Source organism: Zootoca vivipara, chromosome 10, assembly GCF_963506605.1.
Source record: "Zootoca vivipara chromosome 10, rZooViv1.1, whole genome shotgun sequence".
In the NCBI taxonomy this organism is placed as follows: domain Eukaryota; kingdom Metazoa; phylum Chordata; class Lepidosauria; order Squamata; family Lacertidae; genus Zootoca; species Zootoca vivipara.
In genome coordinates this window covers 50328212-50346137 of record NC_083285.1, presented here as the reverse complement: position 1 = coordinate 50346137, position 17926 = coordinate 50328212, and the positions used below count along the sequence as shown (strand labels likewise).

The following is a 17926-nucleotide window of genomic DNA, read 5'->3' as shown; positions in this document are numbered from 1 at the left end:
CAAACCTGCTAATAATGGCCAAGCAGGGATTTGAAAGCACTGAAGACAGATCCTGAAGCAGAAGGGATTCTTCTCTAGGGTAGTGGTTCACAACCATTTCCCCCCCACTTGAAAATTGCTGAGGATCTTGGTGGAGCAATTAATGGCATTTCTGCCTGTTGCAACACTCGTAGTGTGCTGTGCTGTGCTACATGCTGCACAATGTTTCTTTCATTGTGATGGAATTGAAATTGCAACACAATAAAATATGACAGAAGGAATAAAAGCAGCAATAAAAGGACAATTAAAAAGCAATATGAATATTTAATCCAGTGGATCTACCATCTCCCGTCTTCAACCGCAAATCCACAGGCTCGCTGTGGAACTGCTGAATGAAGTGGGAACTCCTATTCTAAGGCCTTTGCTTTACACTGAGAGATGTCGCCAACCTACCTGGTACCAAGTTATCACATTCTACTAACACCTCGCTGGCCTGCGTTTTCAGTGGCGGCACGATGATCGTCCGGGGGTTGCCGTTGCAATGCGTTTCCGGTGCTGCCTTCGTGTCGTAGCTGTTTCCGTTGTTGTTCCCTCCTCGGTGCTGCACTGCATAGGGGCTGTTGTTGCCGGAGGAATCAGAGTAGGGGGAGTCATGCACAGTTACACAGCTGATGACATTTTTCCTTTGCTTAGACAGGGGGCTGCAAAACAAAACCAGGCCCTTCCCGCATTAGGCTTCCGCTTGCGCCAGTGCATAAATGCAAACTCAGGCTGTCCTTTCAATGGCGGCACTTAACATTTATTACAGTCTCTTTATTTTGAAGACTTGTGGCACACACACACACACACCAGCTTTTAACCTAATGACTCTCAAAATGCGAATACATCTCAGAGCTGAGGTAATCAATGTGGTGCCCTCCAGAAGCTGTTGGACTACAACTCCCATGACCCCACGCTGACTGGGGCTGATGGGAGTTGGAGGCCAACATCTGGAGGGCAGGACATTGGCTACCCCGAACTTAGACCAAATGTTGATTACAGGTAGGTAGCCGTGTTGGTCTGCCGTAGTCGAAACAAAATAAAAAAAATTCCTTCCAGTAATACCTTAGAGACGAACTAAGTTTATTGGTATGAGCTTTCGTGTGCATCTCAGTGTATCTGAAGAAGTGTGCATGCATGCACACGAAAGCTCAAACCAATAACAAACTTATCCCTCATTTTCTGCTTCTACATTCACTGTGTTGCCCCTCTCCCTAGGTTAGCGTGAACTCAGAAAGGCTAAGCAGTTATTCAAGCTAACCTGCCTGCAACGATGTGAAAGAAATTATGAGAAACTAGCATCAACCTCCCTTGTGTCGTGCTAGAAGTTTGTGACAGAAAATGCATCGGCCTTTTTGGACTCACGCTACTCTTTGTGCCGAACGACACTGAGAATTTCCCACAGAACACCTTCCACATTTCCACCTACATTAGAGAGTGGGCGACTGTGCAGAAATTTGCTCAAATGGCTCATCTTCTGAAAGACACACACACACAAGCCTGACTACAGAAAACAGCAGCGGTGTTTTGCCAATTGCATTACGTTGTTATAGCAACTGCAATTTTTGTAAAATGATGACAAGAAACAGATCGTGTATATAAAGAACTTGGCAATTAGGTATGTTGGCGGAAGCCATTTCACGGGGAGGCAAACACTGTAAAGAATCCAAACAGCAATTCCGTAGCCTGGGATTCCTGGCTTCTGCCTTCCCTCAGGGAACACAGGCCTTAAGTAGCCTCAAGGAAGGAGGGGGAGGTTTCTGCCTTCCCTCACGGCACATGGGGCTTTCTTAATTAGACCTAGGTAGCCCCAATAATTACCTCAGACCTTTGATGGTCCCTTCATGTGCTCCCTGGCCTGGGTTCCCTGGCATCTGCGTTTCCTCAGGACACAGGGCTTAAGGAACCCCAAGGAAGGTGGGGCCCACATGGCAAACTGTAATTTTAAGTTGTTTAAAACTGTTTTTAACCATTGTGTTTTTTATTGTTGTAACTCACTCTGGGACCTTAGGATGGAGGGAAGGGAAATAATAATAATAATAATAATAATAATAATAATAATAATAATAATAATAATTGTAACTGCAGTGTCCACATTGGTTGGGAGAATTTGAGTACAGAACCACTGTAAATCTAGAAATGTCACTGCATTAAAGGTGGCACTCTCAGCTCCTGGGGTAATAAGAGAAAAAGGTTGCGAATGTCCACAGTAGAGGAACAGTAGTTAAAAATCAAAACATTGTCAACGCATTGGACAGGTCTACTGGCTACCAGAACCAGTGTTCAGAGATGATGGGGAGTTGTAGTTCAAAAACAGCTCGAGACCCAAGTTGGGGAAACCCTGTTCTAGAGGGAGCTGCTAGCTATTTGCAGCTGTCAGAAGTAACCCAAAGGCTCAAACCTACACTCTACACTGACAAAGTGGATTTGCTTTCCCATGCCAGCCGCTTTCCTGAATTTGCAGAGATAAAACAACAGGACCTTTCTTGTGTTCCTTGTCTCTCATCCAACGTCGGGGAAGGAACCCTTGCAACCCTGCAAGGAATTTATTCAAGCTCTGTATATAAATGCCAAATTTATTGAAAGAGGTTTGGGCTCTGTGTTAGCAAGGCGTCTTGGGTGCTGTTGTTTTATAGGCTGTGTATATTGGTTAAAACTCTTAATTGAATTTCGTGGAATTCTAGATGGAATTCTATTTTTGCTTTATTGTAATTTGATGCTTGTGTTCACTGCTTGGGTCCTGGTTCGGGTTAATAAGCAGGGTCGAGATTTGTTATGTAAATAAACAAAAGTCAAGGAGTGCCCTTCCACACATCTCCTGAAAGGGCAGGGAAGGCTCTGCCCTTAACTGTGCTCACTCATCCATTCTAAGAGATTGTGGGGAAATTATCGATGAAGACCTTGCTGTCCTTTTTATAAGACTGCTGTAATCCTCAACTTTTACATTTCGCTTTCTAAGTTAGGCTAAGCTTTCTCTTCTGAAGAAATAACATACAGAGTTTTCAATCACGGCATACTGGTGAAAACCTCAAAACCAGGCACCCTCAAACTGCAGCCCTCCAGATGTTTTGGCCTACAACTCCCATTATCCCTAGCTAACAGGACCAGTGGTCGGGGAAGATGGGAATTGTAGTCCAAAACATCTGGAGGGCCGAAGTTTGGGGATGCCTGCTCTAAACTGAAAGCCTAGTAACACATTAGGGATGTGGCGCTATGATAATATCACTTGAACAGCCAGCGCCTGTTGTTTCCCGGGTCATTTATTTGGGCAAGAAACTGAACTATGCACTTGGGCCTTGGCTAATTTTTAAAATTCATCTAATATAAATTCCGCAGTATATATGATCTTCAGTTCCACACACGTATCCATTGTCTCCAGGAGGTGGCACTCTTTCATTACGTTACACTCGAAGGCCCCTGGGTTTCTTCTTGCATTGCTTGCTGTTGCTCATATCATGAGAATTGACAGCAAGGGTAAAACGCCTATTGATTTAAAAACTGTTACACAAAATGCATGCATAAAAATAGCGGATCGAAATCCAGCCTCTTCAGCACAATCCTATATGTTTAGTTTGGAGCAAGTTCCAATGTGTTCAATGGACCTATTCACAAGTAAGTGTACATATAATCTGGCACACACTTAGCTGGGAATAAACTATACTGACTATAATGGGATTTACTTTGAATAAATATGATTGGGTTGCACTGTTAGCAAACAAGTCATTTTTCTTAACCTTTTAAAAATGCTCCACGTATCTCATTCTTATGTCACAGTAAACCATGGTTTACCATGCACGTTCAGATTACTCTTGCTTTGCTCCTCCCCGAGTGCAAGTGGGAGCAACAAACCACCACCCCTCACTTAGCATTTCATGCAAACTGGGGGTGATGGGTTAATTCACTTCAAACAAACCAGTTTGTTCTTGACTTAACAACCATGGTTTGCCTGAGTGAAACAAACAATGACCTCCACTTCAGACATAACACTAAGCTAGAGATCATACTGGGGACCAGCAAAGCAGGATCACTCTTTGCCTTTACAGTAAAGCATTAACTATGCTTTACCATAACTTGGGAACTGGGCTGTTTTCATTTACAGCTTGATTCTATGCCTGCTTAGATGGAGGTGTGTCCCACTAAATTCAATGGGGCTTACTTCCTAATAAGTACACTTTAGGGTTGCCATCCAAGAAAAGACTATGCATTCAGAAAATCTTGGAACAGGACTCGATATTGTGCATCTACATTGTTATTTCAACGTGAGAAATTCTTCCCATATTGCGTGGCATTTGCCTGCATCCTTATTTATAATAGATTGTTTTTGATATGGAACAAACGTAGCCATATGAGCATCATCATTATGAAACCCAAAATTAAGATTTTCCTGTCCCTGTAGCGACATTTGGCATGCTTGACATTGTTGCAAGCCAGGGCCTAAAGGCCTGATCTTGATCCCATCTGGAGACTGAATTAATTTTCCAGGCACTCAAAGTATGTCCAGGATATTAATACAGTGACTTTGGGTTATTTCTGGAGCAAATTGGGGTGGGGGGTGGGGTGGGGAGAGAAAGAACTAATCCCTAATTATCTCTGAATAGGTTTCACAGCCACCAAGCAGCACTGTGCACTGCCTCTATGCATAACAGCCTAACCTAAACTGTAGAGCCTTCAGAACGCTGACATAGCTAAATGTTTACTGAACATAAATAATTAGGGTTTCAGAGTGTTAGTTTTTCAGAATAATGGAACTTTCAGACTAATGGAACTTTCCATAACATGGTTGTTTGTTCATACATCATGATTCTGAGGCACCCCAAATGCGTGGAACAGAGGACTATCTGTATCCAATTAGAGACACACACAAAAACCACAGCCTTATAAAATGCAACGCATCAATGCACTAGTCCAGTGACTTGTGTGTGCTGTTATGAATATGAATTGGATGCATGAGAATTCTATCGAATCCAAGTCCACATTTGTTTGTTTATTAGTATTATGATTTCACATTTTTATTTCATCCTTCCTCCTTGGATCCCCCACCACACTTACTCTCACAACAACCCTGTGAGGCAGGTTAGACTGAGAAACAGTCAGTTTTGAACTCAGGTCTCCTTGCTCCAAGTCCAAAATACTTCAGCCACCACCCAACATGTTCGCATAGAAAAAAATACTCAAGGTTGGCATGTTCCATTGAAATGAATGGGGAGGCAGTATTGGATAGGGGAGCGCCTGTGTGCAGGGGAGCCCCAATGCCTGGAATAGATCACTAGATCAAGACGTTTAATCTCAACCCACTCTTTACAGGCTTAATCTTGGCCACCAATTTCTATTGCATTTAGTGCCTTTTCCCATTCTGATATGAAAATGTGCATTTCTTCTCCCAGGAAGACCATTATGACAAGAGGGAAATTACCCTGGCCCCATCCAGGAGCCAGAGAAACTGCACGGAGCTATCTTCCCACCTCAATGGGAAGTTATAAAGTCCTTGTAAACATGGGCATAGCCAAGGTGGGGCAGGGAGGGGCAGTTGGCCCCCTTCAAAATCAATAGAAATCCATAGCTAATGGAGGTTCTGCCCCCCCCCCCCAACACAAATCCTGCCTACGCCCATGTTTGTAAATGCCTGAGTTGGGAAACTCAGTGTCTGACTTTCATTCTCCCTGTCTTCCCTCCTAATCCCTTTTCCTTTTGTGTCATGTCTTTTTGCCCATCTTATTGCTCATAATTGTAAGCAGATCTGGGAGCCTTTTTGGCTGAACAGTGGAGTGAAAAAACCCACACATTAAATTAATAAAGTAAAAAAACAAATAGTTTTAGCATTTGACGTGTTTCACTAGATGTATGGTTAACCTATGAAATGTGTTTTGTAAGGTATAGTAAAGAGCAGGAACATAATGGGCCTTTCACAGCTAGCACACATCAGTGAATTTGCTCTGGGTCCAGCAGGAGCCCTGCCTAACTATGAAAATTTCCACCTTTAAAACAATTTTAAGAGCTACAATTCTTAAAGAGTTCCCTGTGCAGAGCGATTGCTTGTTAAACCACTCTGGGAATTGTAGGTCTGGGGCTGCCTAAGAGCTCTTGGCACACTCAAAGAACTACAGCTCCCAGAATTCTCGGGGGAAGCCATATAACCGTTTAAAGCACTTTAAATGGATTCCAATGTGTGATGTGAATGTAGCCATGGTCTGACGGACCAGAGTTCTAAACTTCTCGCTTCCTCTCTCTTGCACAGGCCTGCACATACGTGAGGACAATGTACCCACTCCCCAGCAAACGCGCCTTATGCCTCCTCACCTGGTGGGTGCATGTTTCTGCTCCTCCTCCTCGTCTGTGTCACTGCTGATCGTGATAACGCTGACGGCGGGGCTGGGTGTGTCGGGGATGACAATTGTCTGCCGCTGCCTCTCCCGTGTGGTACTGGAAGCCCCATCACCCCACCCACAGGTGACAGAGGTGCTGCAGGCGGGGCTGTTGTGCACCATGGCGCAGCGAGGGGGGGTGTTCTCCTTTACTCGCTTAGACCGCTGTGGGGAGCTGACCGTCTGAGACGAGGACACCTCGAAGTTGGATATATTTCTGAAAAGAGCCGAAGAGATATTTACATGCATATAGTTCCACTGCTGCAGTGTTTTCTTCTCCACTTCTAGGTTATGTACAGCACAGTCGCATGCATGAGAAACACAGAAATCTCCTATATACAGCGTTAGGCCACTGGCCCACACCTGCAGGTGAGGCAGTGGATGTGCTGGACTGTCATTTTGCCTGGGTAATGGGCTGGATGAGAGCCAGCAAACTGAAGGTCAATCCAGATAAAACAGAGGCACTATTTGTGGGTGGTTCCCTGGATCGGATGAATGGGAGCAGGCACGTAGCTTTGGGGTTTTTCTGAATCCTTTGCTGCCGCTTGAGGCTCAGGGGGCCTCAGTAGCACCTTTCATCCACACCAGCTGGTGGTCCAGCTGTGCCTCTATCTGGACAGGGATAACCTAACTCTGCTCTGGTAACCTCTAGGTTAGGTAAAGGTGAAGGGGTCCCTGACCATCAGGTCCTGTCGTGTCCGACTCTGGGGGTGCGGCGCTCATCTCGCTCTATAGGCCGAGGGAGCCGGCGTTTGTCCGCAGACAGCTTCCGGGTCATGTGGCCAGCATGACAAAGCTGCTTCTGGCGAACCAGAGCAGCACACGGAAACGCTGTTTACCTTCCCACTGGAGCGGTCCCTATTTATCTACTTGCACTTTGATGTGCTTTCGAACTGCTAGGTTGGCAGGAGCTGGGACCAAGCAACAGGAGCTCACCCCGTTGCAGGGATTCGAACCGCCGACCTTCTGATCAGCAAGCCCTAGACTCTGTGGTTTAACCCACAGTGCCACCTGGGTCCCCTCTAACCTCTAGGTTAGATTACACCAATGCATTATATACATAGGGCTGCCTCTGAAGTTTGGAAACTTCAGGTGGTGTAGAATTCAGCAGCCTGGTTGCTCACCGGGGCAAGAGAGTTTGAGCATATTACACCAACTCAAAGTGCTGGTTTTGACCTAAAAATCCTAAAACAGCTAAGGACTGCAATACTGCAAGGACCTCCTCTCTCCATATGAACCTACCCAGACCCCGAGATCATCCTCTGAGGCTTTTCTTCATGTGCCTCCTCCTCAAGAGGTCTGCAGGATGGCAACATGAGAACGGGCCTCTTCTGCAGTGACTCCCCGCTTGTGGAATGCTCTCCCCAGGAAGTTTCGCCTGGTGCATTCATTATACATCTTTAGGGGAAACATTTCTCTTAAACCAAGCATTTGGCTGATTAACATTCTACGGCTTTTTCTACGGTGTTTGTGGGAGGGAAGTTACTGGTTTGTGTTTGTTTTATTATGTATTTTGTGTTCTCGTTTTGTATTTTTATGTTGCAAACCGCCCTGTGATCTTCGGATGAAGCGGGGGGGGGGATATAAATTTAATAGATGATGATGATGATACTGGCAATTGCTCACAGTTGCATAGGCCAGAGATCCTAGGCATTACTGTTATTATTGCTGGTATTGGTCCCTCTAACAGCAAAACATTACAAGTATTCAAAGCAAGTCAAGTTTTGGTTCTGGAGGAAACACTCTGCAGCCAGGCTTTGTTTGAATTTTCAGTTCAGTCTGAGAGTGAACAAAGGGAGTAGCTGGAATGTATCAAAAGGAGGGAATTATGGACATATCACACTGCACTGAGTCCTTTGCATAACAAATGACTGCACAGTAGCATTCATGGTGCTTGTTGAATACCAATGAGAAATATAGAGCATTCTTCTCTCAAAAGAAGCATATCACTCATTGGGTTACAATAATGCAAAGTAGAGGACTCGGGAATCGCACAGTCTGCAGGGGCCTGGCCTCCCCTCCCACTTCCCTGTGTAAACACTACAGATATGTAGGAAGGGGGGGGTGTTTTGGTAGCCTGAAATGTGCTAGGAGAGCATGTTCCCCTTTTCATTAACTAACCAGGTCTTTGCAGCCTCTGCTCTCCATTTCACATGGGCACAGAAGACTGGAATGCACCCAAAGTAAACGAAACAAGGGCAGCAGAGAAAGGAGAAGGATTTAAAGCAGCAGATTTGTATGGAGACAGAGACTGGCTGTAAATTCATTACAGGTCCTCTGGCCTTGGCCAGGGCAGAGCAGAAATGCACACTTCTGTGTTCTGCAAAGTGCAGATCCATTTCAACTCCACTCTTTCCCATGCTATTAAGAGGGATTTTAGTGTTCATTAAAAGCAATGTTTGGACAGATACGTCGATTAAATTCCACCCACAAAAGAGGCACAGCGTAGTCATGCAAATGGCTCAAACACCTGCCATGACAATGTGCCTCAACACCCACTTGGGAGGAGTTTCATTCAGTCTTGGGAGTGCCCAGACATTTCACCCATGCAGTTATATCTGCAGTGTCACAGGGCAGAACCTGGCTTGTGTTTTGCAGTGCAGGGAGCCAAACTAAGGGATCTGGCCAACTCTCTCACAATTTCTCCTCTTACGGATATTTGCATTTGTGGGAAATAACAACAGCCACCCTTCCAGTATTATCCTTGCACCCAGCAGTCACCTGTTGCCAAGCACGACTTAATGCATTAATTTAATGTTAAGTGTTTATAATCCACATTTCAACAAGGAGTTCCCAAAGCAATAAGATCATAAATACTGTAAACAAGTATGTTAAAAACACGGCATCTATATAATAATCCAATAAATGCAGCAGCAGAAATAAGATACAGGCTGCATTTGCACATAGCATAGATTATTAATAGTGGAGAACAATCACATCTCTGATGGTAACGAAACCTGAAGCAAGGTTCATTACTGGACCTCAGGGTATGGGCAGACATATTTATTGACTAATTAAATATCCATTCCTACCCTTCCTCCCGAATAAGCTACAGAACAGGGATGAGGAACCTGTGACTCTCCAGCTGCCATTGGACAGCAACTCCCATCTTTTCCCTGGTCATTGGGCACGCTTGCTAGGAATGATAGGAATTACAGTTCCGCAACATCTGGAGGGCCAAAGGGTTCTCACACCTGGACTACAACCTCTATCATCCTTGGCCACTGGTTATGCTGGCTGGGGATACTAGAGGTTCCCCATCCATGTTATAGACTGGGGCAGAGGAAAAACTGAGACCTTTCTCACTCATTCTGTCAAAAAACATAGATCAACCATATAAAGACAGAGGCAGAGTATTCTCACAATTCACTGGCAATCGCGATATTTCATCTATAATAGAAGGGGGCATAATTTTGAGGTTGAGGCAAGCCTGTCTTGATGCAGCGAGACTGCGGTGCTTTCATATACTCATATTTTATCTTATTTTAAAAAATTAGAGGTTCTCTCCAGCACAGGAGAGGGGAAGTGCACAGCAAAATGGCGTCATGGCCACAAAGCAATCACAATAGGAATGGATGTGTTAACTGGGTGAACGATCTCATTTCCCCACTTATAAGACTGAAGGTATCCAGGGGGTATTTCATAGCGTGGGTAATGGCTTCTGTTTGTTGGAATGTCACTAAAATCCCATCTCCTCAGAAGCCTATTCCTAGTAGCAAGGAAAGGTAAAGGACCCCTGGATGGTTAAGTCCAGTCAAAGACAACTACGGGGTGCAGCGCTCATCTTACTTTCTGGCCGAGGGAGCTGGCATTTGTCCACAGACAGCTTTCCAGGTCATGTGGTCAGCATGACTAAACCGCTTCTGGTGCAAAGGGACACTTTGACGGAAACCAGAGCACACGGAAAAGCCATTTACCTTCCTGCCACAGCGGCACCTATTTATCTACTTGCACTGGCGTGCTTTCAAACTGCTAGGTTGGCAGAAGCTGGGACAGAGCAATGGGAGCTCATCCCATAGTGCGGATTCGAACTGCCAACCTTCCGATCAGCAAGCCCAAGAGGATCAGTGGTTTAGATCACAGAGCCACCTGTGTCCCTAGTAGCGTTTGAGTTTATACCACCAATTTAATCAAGGAAAGAAAGGAAAACAAATAATTAGCATTAGCAGAATACCCTTGAAATTGCAAGATACTGGTGACTTCCAAGTGTCATTCATCTGCGGTAGTTTGTACAATCCATTGACGTGTCTGCTTCTTATGAATGATATGATCATCTCAAACATAAGGCATAAGCCATCCTCTGCCATCACACTGTCTATATTTAACTTGATCTGCTCTCTGTGTGTGTATGTCTGTGCATATGTGTACAAACACACACACACACACACACACACACACACACACACACACACACACACACTCGCTGAAGCAGAAACAACAGGCCTTTAAAAGTGGTTCAATATTCTCCTATTTTGCCAAGACATCACTTTATGGGTTTAAACAGGTCCAATTGCATAGGCTTCTGTTTGGAGTGGCTTTCAAACTTCCTCATGGGAAACAGAGCAGAACCTTCTGCAGTGCAGGTGGAGTATGCTAATACTTAATACTCAAGTCCCATCAGAGAAATTCTAAGCCAGAGGGAAGGAAAAGCTGCTGCACCATTTGTCCTCTTGTCAGTCCCCTGTCCCTCTGTGGCCATTTGAAAAAAGGTGGCACACCAGAAACTGTAACTGGAGCAAGTGGGATCTGAAGCAAAATACCTCGGGGTTCTACTGAGGTAGGGGTTCCAAAAAATTTTTCCATACATCTGCAAACCTTAGGGTTCTACTGAGCAAGCTGGTTTTTAAAATTAAAAATATATATATTATTATTTTGCAAATCCACTTTGCAGCATTTGACAATTTCCTTTCAGACCTATTGCTTTGTCCATAAATAAGAATTACAGCAGCCTAAAGGGATGCCGGTGGCGCTGTGGGTTAAACCACTGAGCCTAGGGCTTGCCGATCAGAAGGTCGGCAGTTCGAAACCCCGCGACGGGGTGAGCTCCTGTTGCTCGGTCCCAGCTCCTGCCAACCTAGCAGTTCGAAAGCACGTAAAAGTGCAAGTAGATAAATAGGTGCCACTACAGCGGGAAGGTAAATGGTGTTTCCGTGTGCTGCTCTGGTTCACCAGAAACAGCTTTGTCATGCTGGCCACATGACCTGGAAGCTGTACGCTGGCTCCCTCGGCCAGTAAAGCGAGATGAGCGCCGCAACCCCAGAGTCGGTCACGACTGGACCTAATGGTCAGGGGTCCCTTTACTTTTACCCAGAGCAGTGCCACCTCTTACTTTTATTTGTATATTGCCCTCCATCCGTAGATTCCAGGTGCACAACACAAAAATGCAAGGTGAAAACACACACACACACACACACACACACAACACATAATGAAAACAAGAGCAAATCAATAAGGCCCACTCAACCCCGTTCCCACAGCACATTTATTTCCATGTTTTGGTAAAGGCATCCTGATGTGCAGCAGGGTGGTGTGTGAGGCGCCTTTACTGAGGGGGAAGAGGAAGCAGATGGATTTAGGAGGGTCAGCAGCCCCATTCCTGATCTGGTCCAGGGATAGGGAATCTGTGTCCCTCCAGATGTTGCTGGACTCCAACTCCAACCAATCCTGACCATTGATCATCCTGGCTGGAACGGATGGGAGTTAGGAGTCGCAGCAACATCTGGAGGACCACAGGGCTCCCATCCCTGACCTAGTCTCTCATCTTAACCAAAGCGAACAGAAGATACCTTCCTTGTCTCCCTCCTTTATATCCTCCCCACCTTTCCAGTGCATACCTTGCTGATGACTGGTGTTGCTTACTCTTCCGAGAGGAGGTGGTGCTGGTTGGCTGTTGCCTCATGACGTGAGCGACACCCACGTTTAAGGGCTGGGCTGCTGGAAGGGTGACGTGACTTGCTAAAAGTGCCGGCTGTTGCATGATGGGATTGTAGTGGCTTCCGTGAGCGTGTGTGCTCCTGCGAGAAAAGCGGAGAGGAAGGCGTTTTGCACATTTCGAGAAGAATGCTCATGAACAAATGACAAACACAACAGCATCCCAGAAAGCTCAATGTAAGGTATTTCTAAGGTATTTCAGCGCTGGCATCAGGCTTTTTCGGAAGTCGAACGGAATCTGTTCCGGAAGTCCATTCGACTTCCAAAATGTTCGGAAACCAAAGTGCGGCTTGTGATTGGCTGCAGGAAGCTCCTGTAGCCAATCAGAAGATGTGGAAGCCCCGCTAGACGTTCGGCTTCCCAAAATATTCACAAACCAGAAGTCACTTCTGGGTTTGCGGCATTTGTGAGCCAAAAAACTCGACTTGCAAGGTGTTCAGGATCCAAGGTACAACTGTACTGACTTGACCAATGGCTCACATGAAGTTTGGCCACAGGCTAGTACTCTTTTCAGGAAGAGGTACTGCTCAGTGCTGCAGGTAGGTAAGTTTAGGTTCTTAACAGCCTAAGGCTGGGGAGCGAATTGCGGGCTCTTTAGACGGCAACATGTTTTCTTTCACTTACTGCAACATGTGGCAGGCAGCCCTGCTGCATATGGGGCCCAGCCTGCTCGTTCTGCTGCATGGGTCCCTGAACATCACCCCCAAAGTTCTGCCCCAATGGCCCCACTGACACAGCCTCTTGCACTGCCACAGTTCCTTTGATGCCCATTCGCATTACAAGGGCAAGGACTATTTCTGACAATAGATAGAGCAGAGGGAAGACAGCAACGTGGGAGGGATACCAGGGGAGGGGCGGAACTCCACCAGAATTCCATCTGCCTGCTGCAAGTTGCAAGCTCCCATTATTCGCCTTGGCACAAAGGCTTCAAAGAGGGCAATAAATAAGTATCAACTTCCCTCCGCGATTCCATGGAAGCAGTTAGCGATCCAAGAACAAAACTGCAGAGAGCTTCTGCAGCGTGCCGACATACAGAGGAGAGTCGTCCCTATACAGCTTTTAAGAAGCATTTAATGGGGGAAGCAAGCAAGAGGAAGCTCAAAGATCATAAAAGGGCTGCTGCTGGTTGCTCTTTCTGAGAAGTCATTTTGCTACAAGCACAGAGGCTCAGGAAGCACTCCAGGAGAAACGGTGGCTTTTATTAATGCCTTATTCTTAGCCTCTTGCAAAGATCAGTTGGGTGCCCGTGCCGGGTAGGAGAGGCAGTGCCAGCCATCTTAATGTTTTGTCTGCAAAACTATATTAATCGGTTTGTTTAATATAGTAATGCATCCCACAGTGTGTGACTTGTCAGAAATAACCTTTTCATTTCATTTCTTATTCTTTTTTTAAGAGTTTATGTGCATGTTGACCCCAGCCCATGAGAGCTGATCATTTGTTATCTATTCCCATATTCAATACTTGGCTTACAGCATGTTAAGGTAGCAACAGGTTGAAGGCTGTTATGCACAAGCTTTCCAAATAAGCACCACAAACACTGCTTTTCTTTTTTTTTTTTTAAATAAATTTTATTCAGTTTTCCAAATTTAGCCAATTAAAATAATAAAAAACAAAAACATTCTTTTATACAAAACATTATAAATTTTCATCTAACATCCTGCTCTGCCGAGCTACGACTTCCCCCCCTCCCTTCACGCGGGTTTCTTGTTGACTCCCTTTTTGCAGTTCCTTTTTGACTTTTTAATCAATTCGTAGGATTTACTTCAATCCTGCAAGTGTTTTTAAAGATCTACAGTTTTTCTCCATATAATCCACATATTTACTCCAGTCTTTTTGAAACCTTGTCTCCCCCTGGTCGCGAATCTTGCAAGTCATCCTTGCGAGTTCAGCATAGTCCATCATTTTAGTCTGCCACTCCTCAATTGTTGGTAATTCCTGTAATTTCCATTTTTGGGCTAACAAAGTCCTAGCCGCGGTTGTCGCATACATAAACAATACTTGATCTTCTTTTCTAATCTCTTCTCCCATTATTCCTAGCAAAAATGCTTCCGGTTTTTTTGGGAAGGTATATCTAAACATCTTTTTCAACTCATTATACAACATCTCCCAAAATCTTTTTACCTTATCGCATGTCCACCACATATGATAAAATTCACCATTTCCCTCTTTACATTTCCAGCAAGTTTTGTCACTCATTCTAAACATTTTGGCTAATTTAACTGGTGTTAGATACCATCTATACATCATCTTATACACATTTTCTTTCAAGGCAGTGCATGCTGTACAAACACTGCTTTTCTGCAGTTAGCTGAAAGCGTAATTAAAATGGAAGTTCCGCTCAAGCTCTTAATATAGTAATATATTATCCAATACCTTCCTTGCCCATTACTATTATGATTATTCACAAGTTAAGTTCCACTCAGCAAAGATCCCCAGCAACATTAATTAAAAGCTTCCTCTTTGCAGGTCCTGCCTACTTTATAGCGGCTACTTGCTGACTGCAGCTGGAGGATTTGTGATGAAGAACCTCTTGAATAGCCTATCTTAACTGCCCCAGAGTCAGTTTCTGTACCCACATGAAGGATTGATTACCAATTTCTTCTAATTGCTATTTCTTTTTCTTAAACAATAAAATAGACTCATTCTCTTCACATTCCCCCACTCCATTACTCTCCAATGAATTATGCCCAACATCTCAGAATTATTCCCAAAATATGGCAACACACTGGACATATCACTCTAGTTGTGGCATAGTCAATGTTGAGCAGAGGTGGGCAAGCAAAGCACTACTAAGGCTTTTAAGGGCTCGTGTGCCTTTAATTAAACATTTTCTGTTTGCTGGTCTTGCCCAGGCAGGTTGGTGCCACACCTGTGTTATTGTTGCAAAAAGATTTGCCAAAAATCAGGCCTGAAGAGATACAAGACACTCCTGAAAACATTGCAATAAAACAAAACCAAGAAGTTTGTCACTAGGTCGCTACATAAAAAGAGAGCAAACAAATTTCAGGGAAAAGGGCTAGTGTAGAATTAACTTTAATACGGTTCCCTGGGACAAAAAGTGGGGAAGAAATCAGAAGAGTTCAAGGTTCTTTTTGACCAGGGATGACTTTTTCACACAAGGTTATGGTCTTCGGCCTAGAAGACCCTGGAGTGAATCTTGCAATTTTCAAAGCAGTTTTTTTTATGGGAAACAACTTTTATATTTAAAATGTTATACATACACAGTAGCAAAGGGTGGGGTGGTGGCACTTAGCTGACCTTCCTGCAGTGGAGTCACTGTTGGTTATCAGGAGGGAGAGTGGTAGGGAAAAGAGGCAAGGAGGTTGACATTGTGTCAGCGTGCCAGCAAGAGCAATATACTGGCTCCTGCTGGTGTGTTTGCACAGTGCCAATGTCCTCAATGCATTGCCCCTCTCCCTCTCTGTAAGCAGCAGCAACTCCACTGTCAGGAGGTTGGGTAAACATCACCACATCCTGCCATTCACTACCATGCATACGAAACAAGCACCCTGGAGTTACGTGCTTAGCTCATGGAGCCATTATGCAATGAAGATGGGATCACAGATACTGAGGCTCTCACAAAGTTGGTACCTTACAGACAAGACACAAGTTCTCTTTCCTGTTTACCTCCAATCTGCCAGGGGCTGGGTTCCTGCCATGGTCTCCGGAATTACAGCTGCATGCTGGACTGAGGTGTGGGCGGCTACCCCAGTCAGCTGTTGCCAAGCTGGGGGGAGCAGGATCTGCTGAGTACCGCTAGGCCAGGCTTGCTGTAGAACAGAACGATCACAAAATTCAGTGCCAACCCGTACTTTTTTTTAGAAGCATGTTACAAACTATACCGCACAGAACAGATTCAATATAAGTTGGCAGGGGGAAAAATCCCATGTACTGTAACTAATTCAAAGGCAACAAGCGTAGCTTGGACAAGGCAAAGAGCAGCATGGTATAAAGTCGAGAGGACGTCAACCCAACTTTAAACCAAGGTCTTTTCAAAGACAGCTGTGAAGACAAAATTGCTGGTATTAAAAGCTTAAGTACAAATGCACATTTCTTATCTGTTGCAGTGGAAGCAGCATAATCCTAGGCAATAGGACTTACTCTCTTGTAGGGGCTGCAATGCTAAGCAGACGTACTTTGGAAGTAAGCTCTATTGAACTTAGTTAGCACAGAATCAGGCCGCAAAGGGTGTTTAGGGTTGCACTCCGACCTTAAAGACTGTGTTCAATGGGGCTTACGTTTGGGAAAGTATATACGGCACTGGATTTCACATGCACACTTACTAGAGAATATGCTTCACTGAACCCAATAGGACTTACTCCCAGGTAAGTGTGCACACAAAATTGCAGCTATTCACCCTAGCAGGCTTACACAGGAAGCCATACACCTTGACTCAGAAGTCTAACTGAGTTCAAAGGGAGCTGGATCCAAAGAAATTGTGCACAGGACCAGGCTACAATAACATAAGAAAAGCCTGCTGGATCAGGCCAAGGGCCCATCTAGCCCAACACCCTGTTCTCACGGTGGCAGCTCAGATGCCCGTGGCAAACCCTCAAGCACAACGGCACTCTCCCCTCCTGTGGTTTCCAGCAACTGGTATTCAGAAGCATTACTGCCTCTGACCGTGGATCACTCCTGAGTGATCAAGTTATCTTGCATAGGCGCAGACTCTTGAGCGGGATATTTGAGATGTTACAGTTTGACTTCGCCCCCGGAAGGCGCACACTTCCATTGTCTCCCAAGCCAGATGGATGCCAACCAATACCATGCGCCATTTGACATCAGTGACAAAAAAAATGCTGTGGGGACTTTTAAAGTACAGTAATATATAGTAAAATTCCATCAAACTGGTGGGAAGTCCTCTTTTCTTTTGGTATTTTCTAAACTGGTGCTGTTGTTGTTGTTGTTTAGTCGTTTAGTCGTGTCCGACTCTTCGTGACCCCATGGACCATAGCACCCCAGGCACTCCTGTCTTGCTAGGCAGTGGCAAGGCCTGTTCCATGTGAGCAGCCGCACTGCCATGTAAGCATAATTCTGCACAGACGGTCACCTAAGACATGCACAAGTGTCATCTTGCTCAAATGACTCAATTTTGGAGTCATATTATATTTTACAAGTAGGTCACATTCAGATTCCCCCTGCATGACACGGCAGGGCAACTTAATCCTTTCTGAGAACAGATTTAAGAAATGCATGTGCTAAAAGATTTGCTTGCTCCTGGAAACCAAGGGTGGCAGCTTAACACCCACAGCTGTGAGCACTCAACACTCCGAAGGCCTAAATTCTGCACAAAAGCACTTTGGATTTTACGCTCAAAAATAATAAATAATTTGTTTCAGGCGTTCAAGAATTGGGAGTAGGCTTTCCCCCTAGCATTTGCATGGAAAAAGGTTAACTGGGAGAATCCAGACCACTGGTTTGACTGGGGCACCATCCATTTCCATGGCTAAGCACTGATTTTGTCCTCAGATAGCCACATAAAGACTTGATCCTATGCATGCTTACTCAGGAATTAGCCCCACTGGGTTCGGCCTGATCCTACGCACACTGACCTGGAAGTAGTGTTGCCAGACTCAATAGAGGACAGGACTTCTGTGCCTTTAATTGCCCTGCTC

General features: G+C 45.0%; 1 protein-coding gene across 5 annotated transcripts in view; it reads right to left on the bottom strand.

Annotated features, from left to right (window-relative positions):
• HIPK2 (homeodomain interacting protein kinase 2) overlaps nt 1-17926 on the bottom strand; it is a 170242-nt gene that overhangs the window by 15017 nt on the left and 137299 nt on the right. For 4 of the 5 annotated variants that reach the window (XM_035127475.2, XM_035127474.2, XM_060279919.1 and 1 more), the window contains exons 10-13: nt 15939-16081; nt 12215-12394; nt 6316-6597; nt 433-680 (exon numbers count right to left, since the gene is read on the bottom strand). In XM_035127475.2, coding sequence (XP_034983366.1) covers nt 433-680; nt 6316-6597; nt 12215-12394; nt 15939-16081 — 853 coding nt within the window. The remainder of the gene's footprint in view (nt 1-432; nt 681-6315; nt 6598-12214; nt 12395-15938; nt 16082-17926) is intronic. The other variant, XM_035127476.2, reaches the window with a different exon arrangement.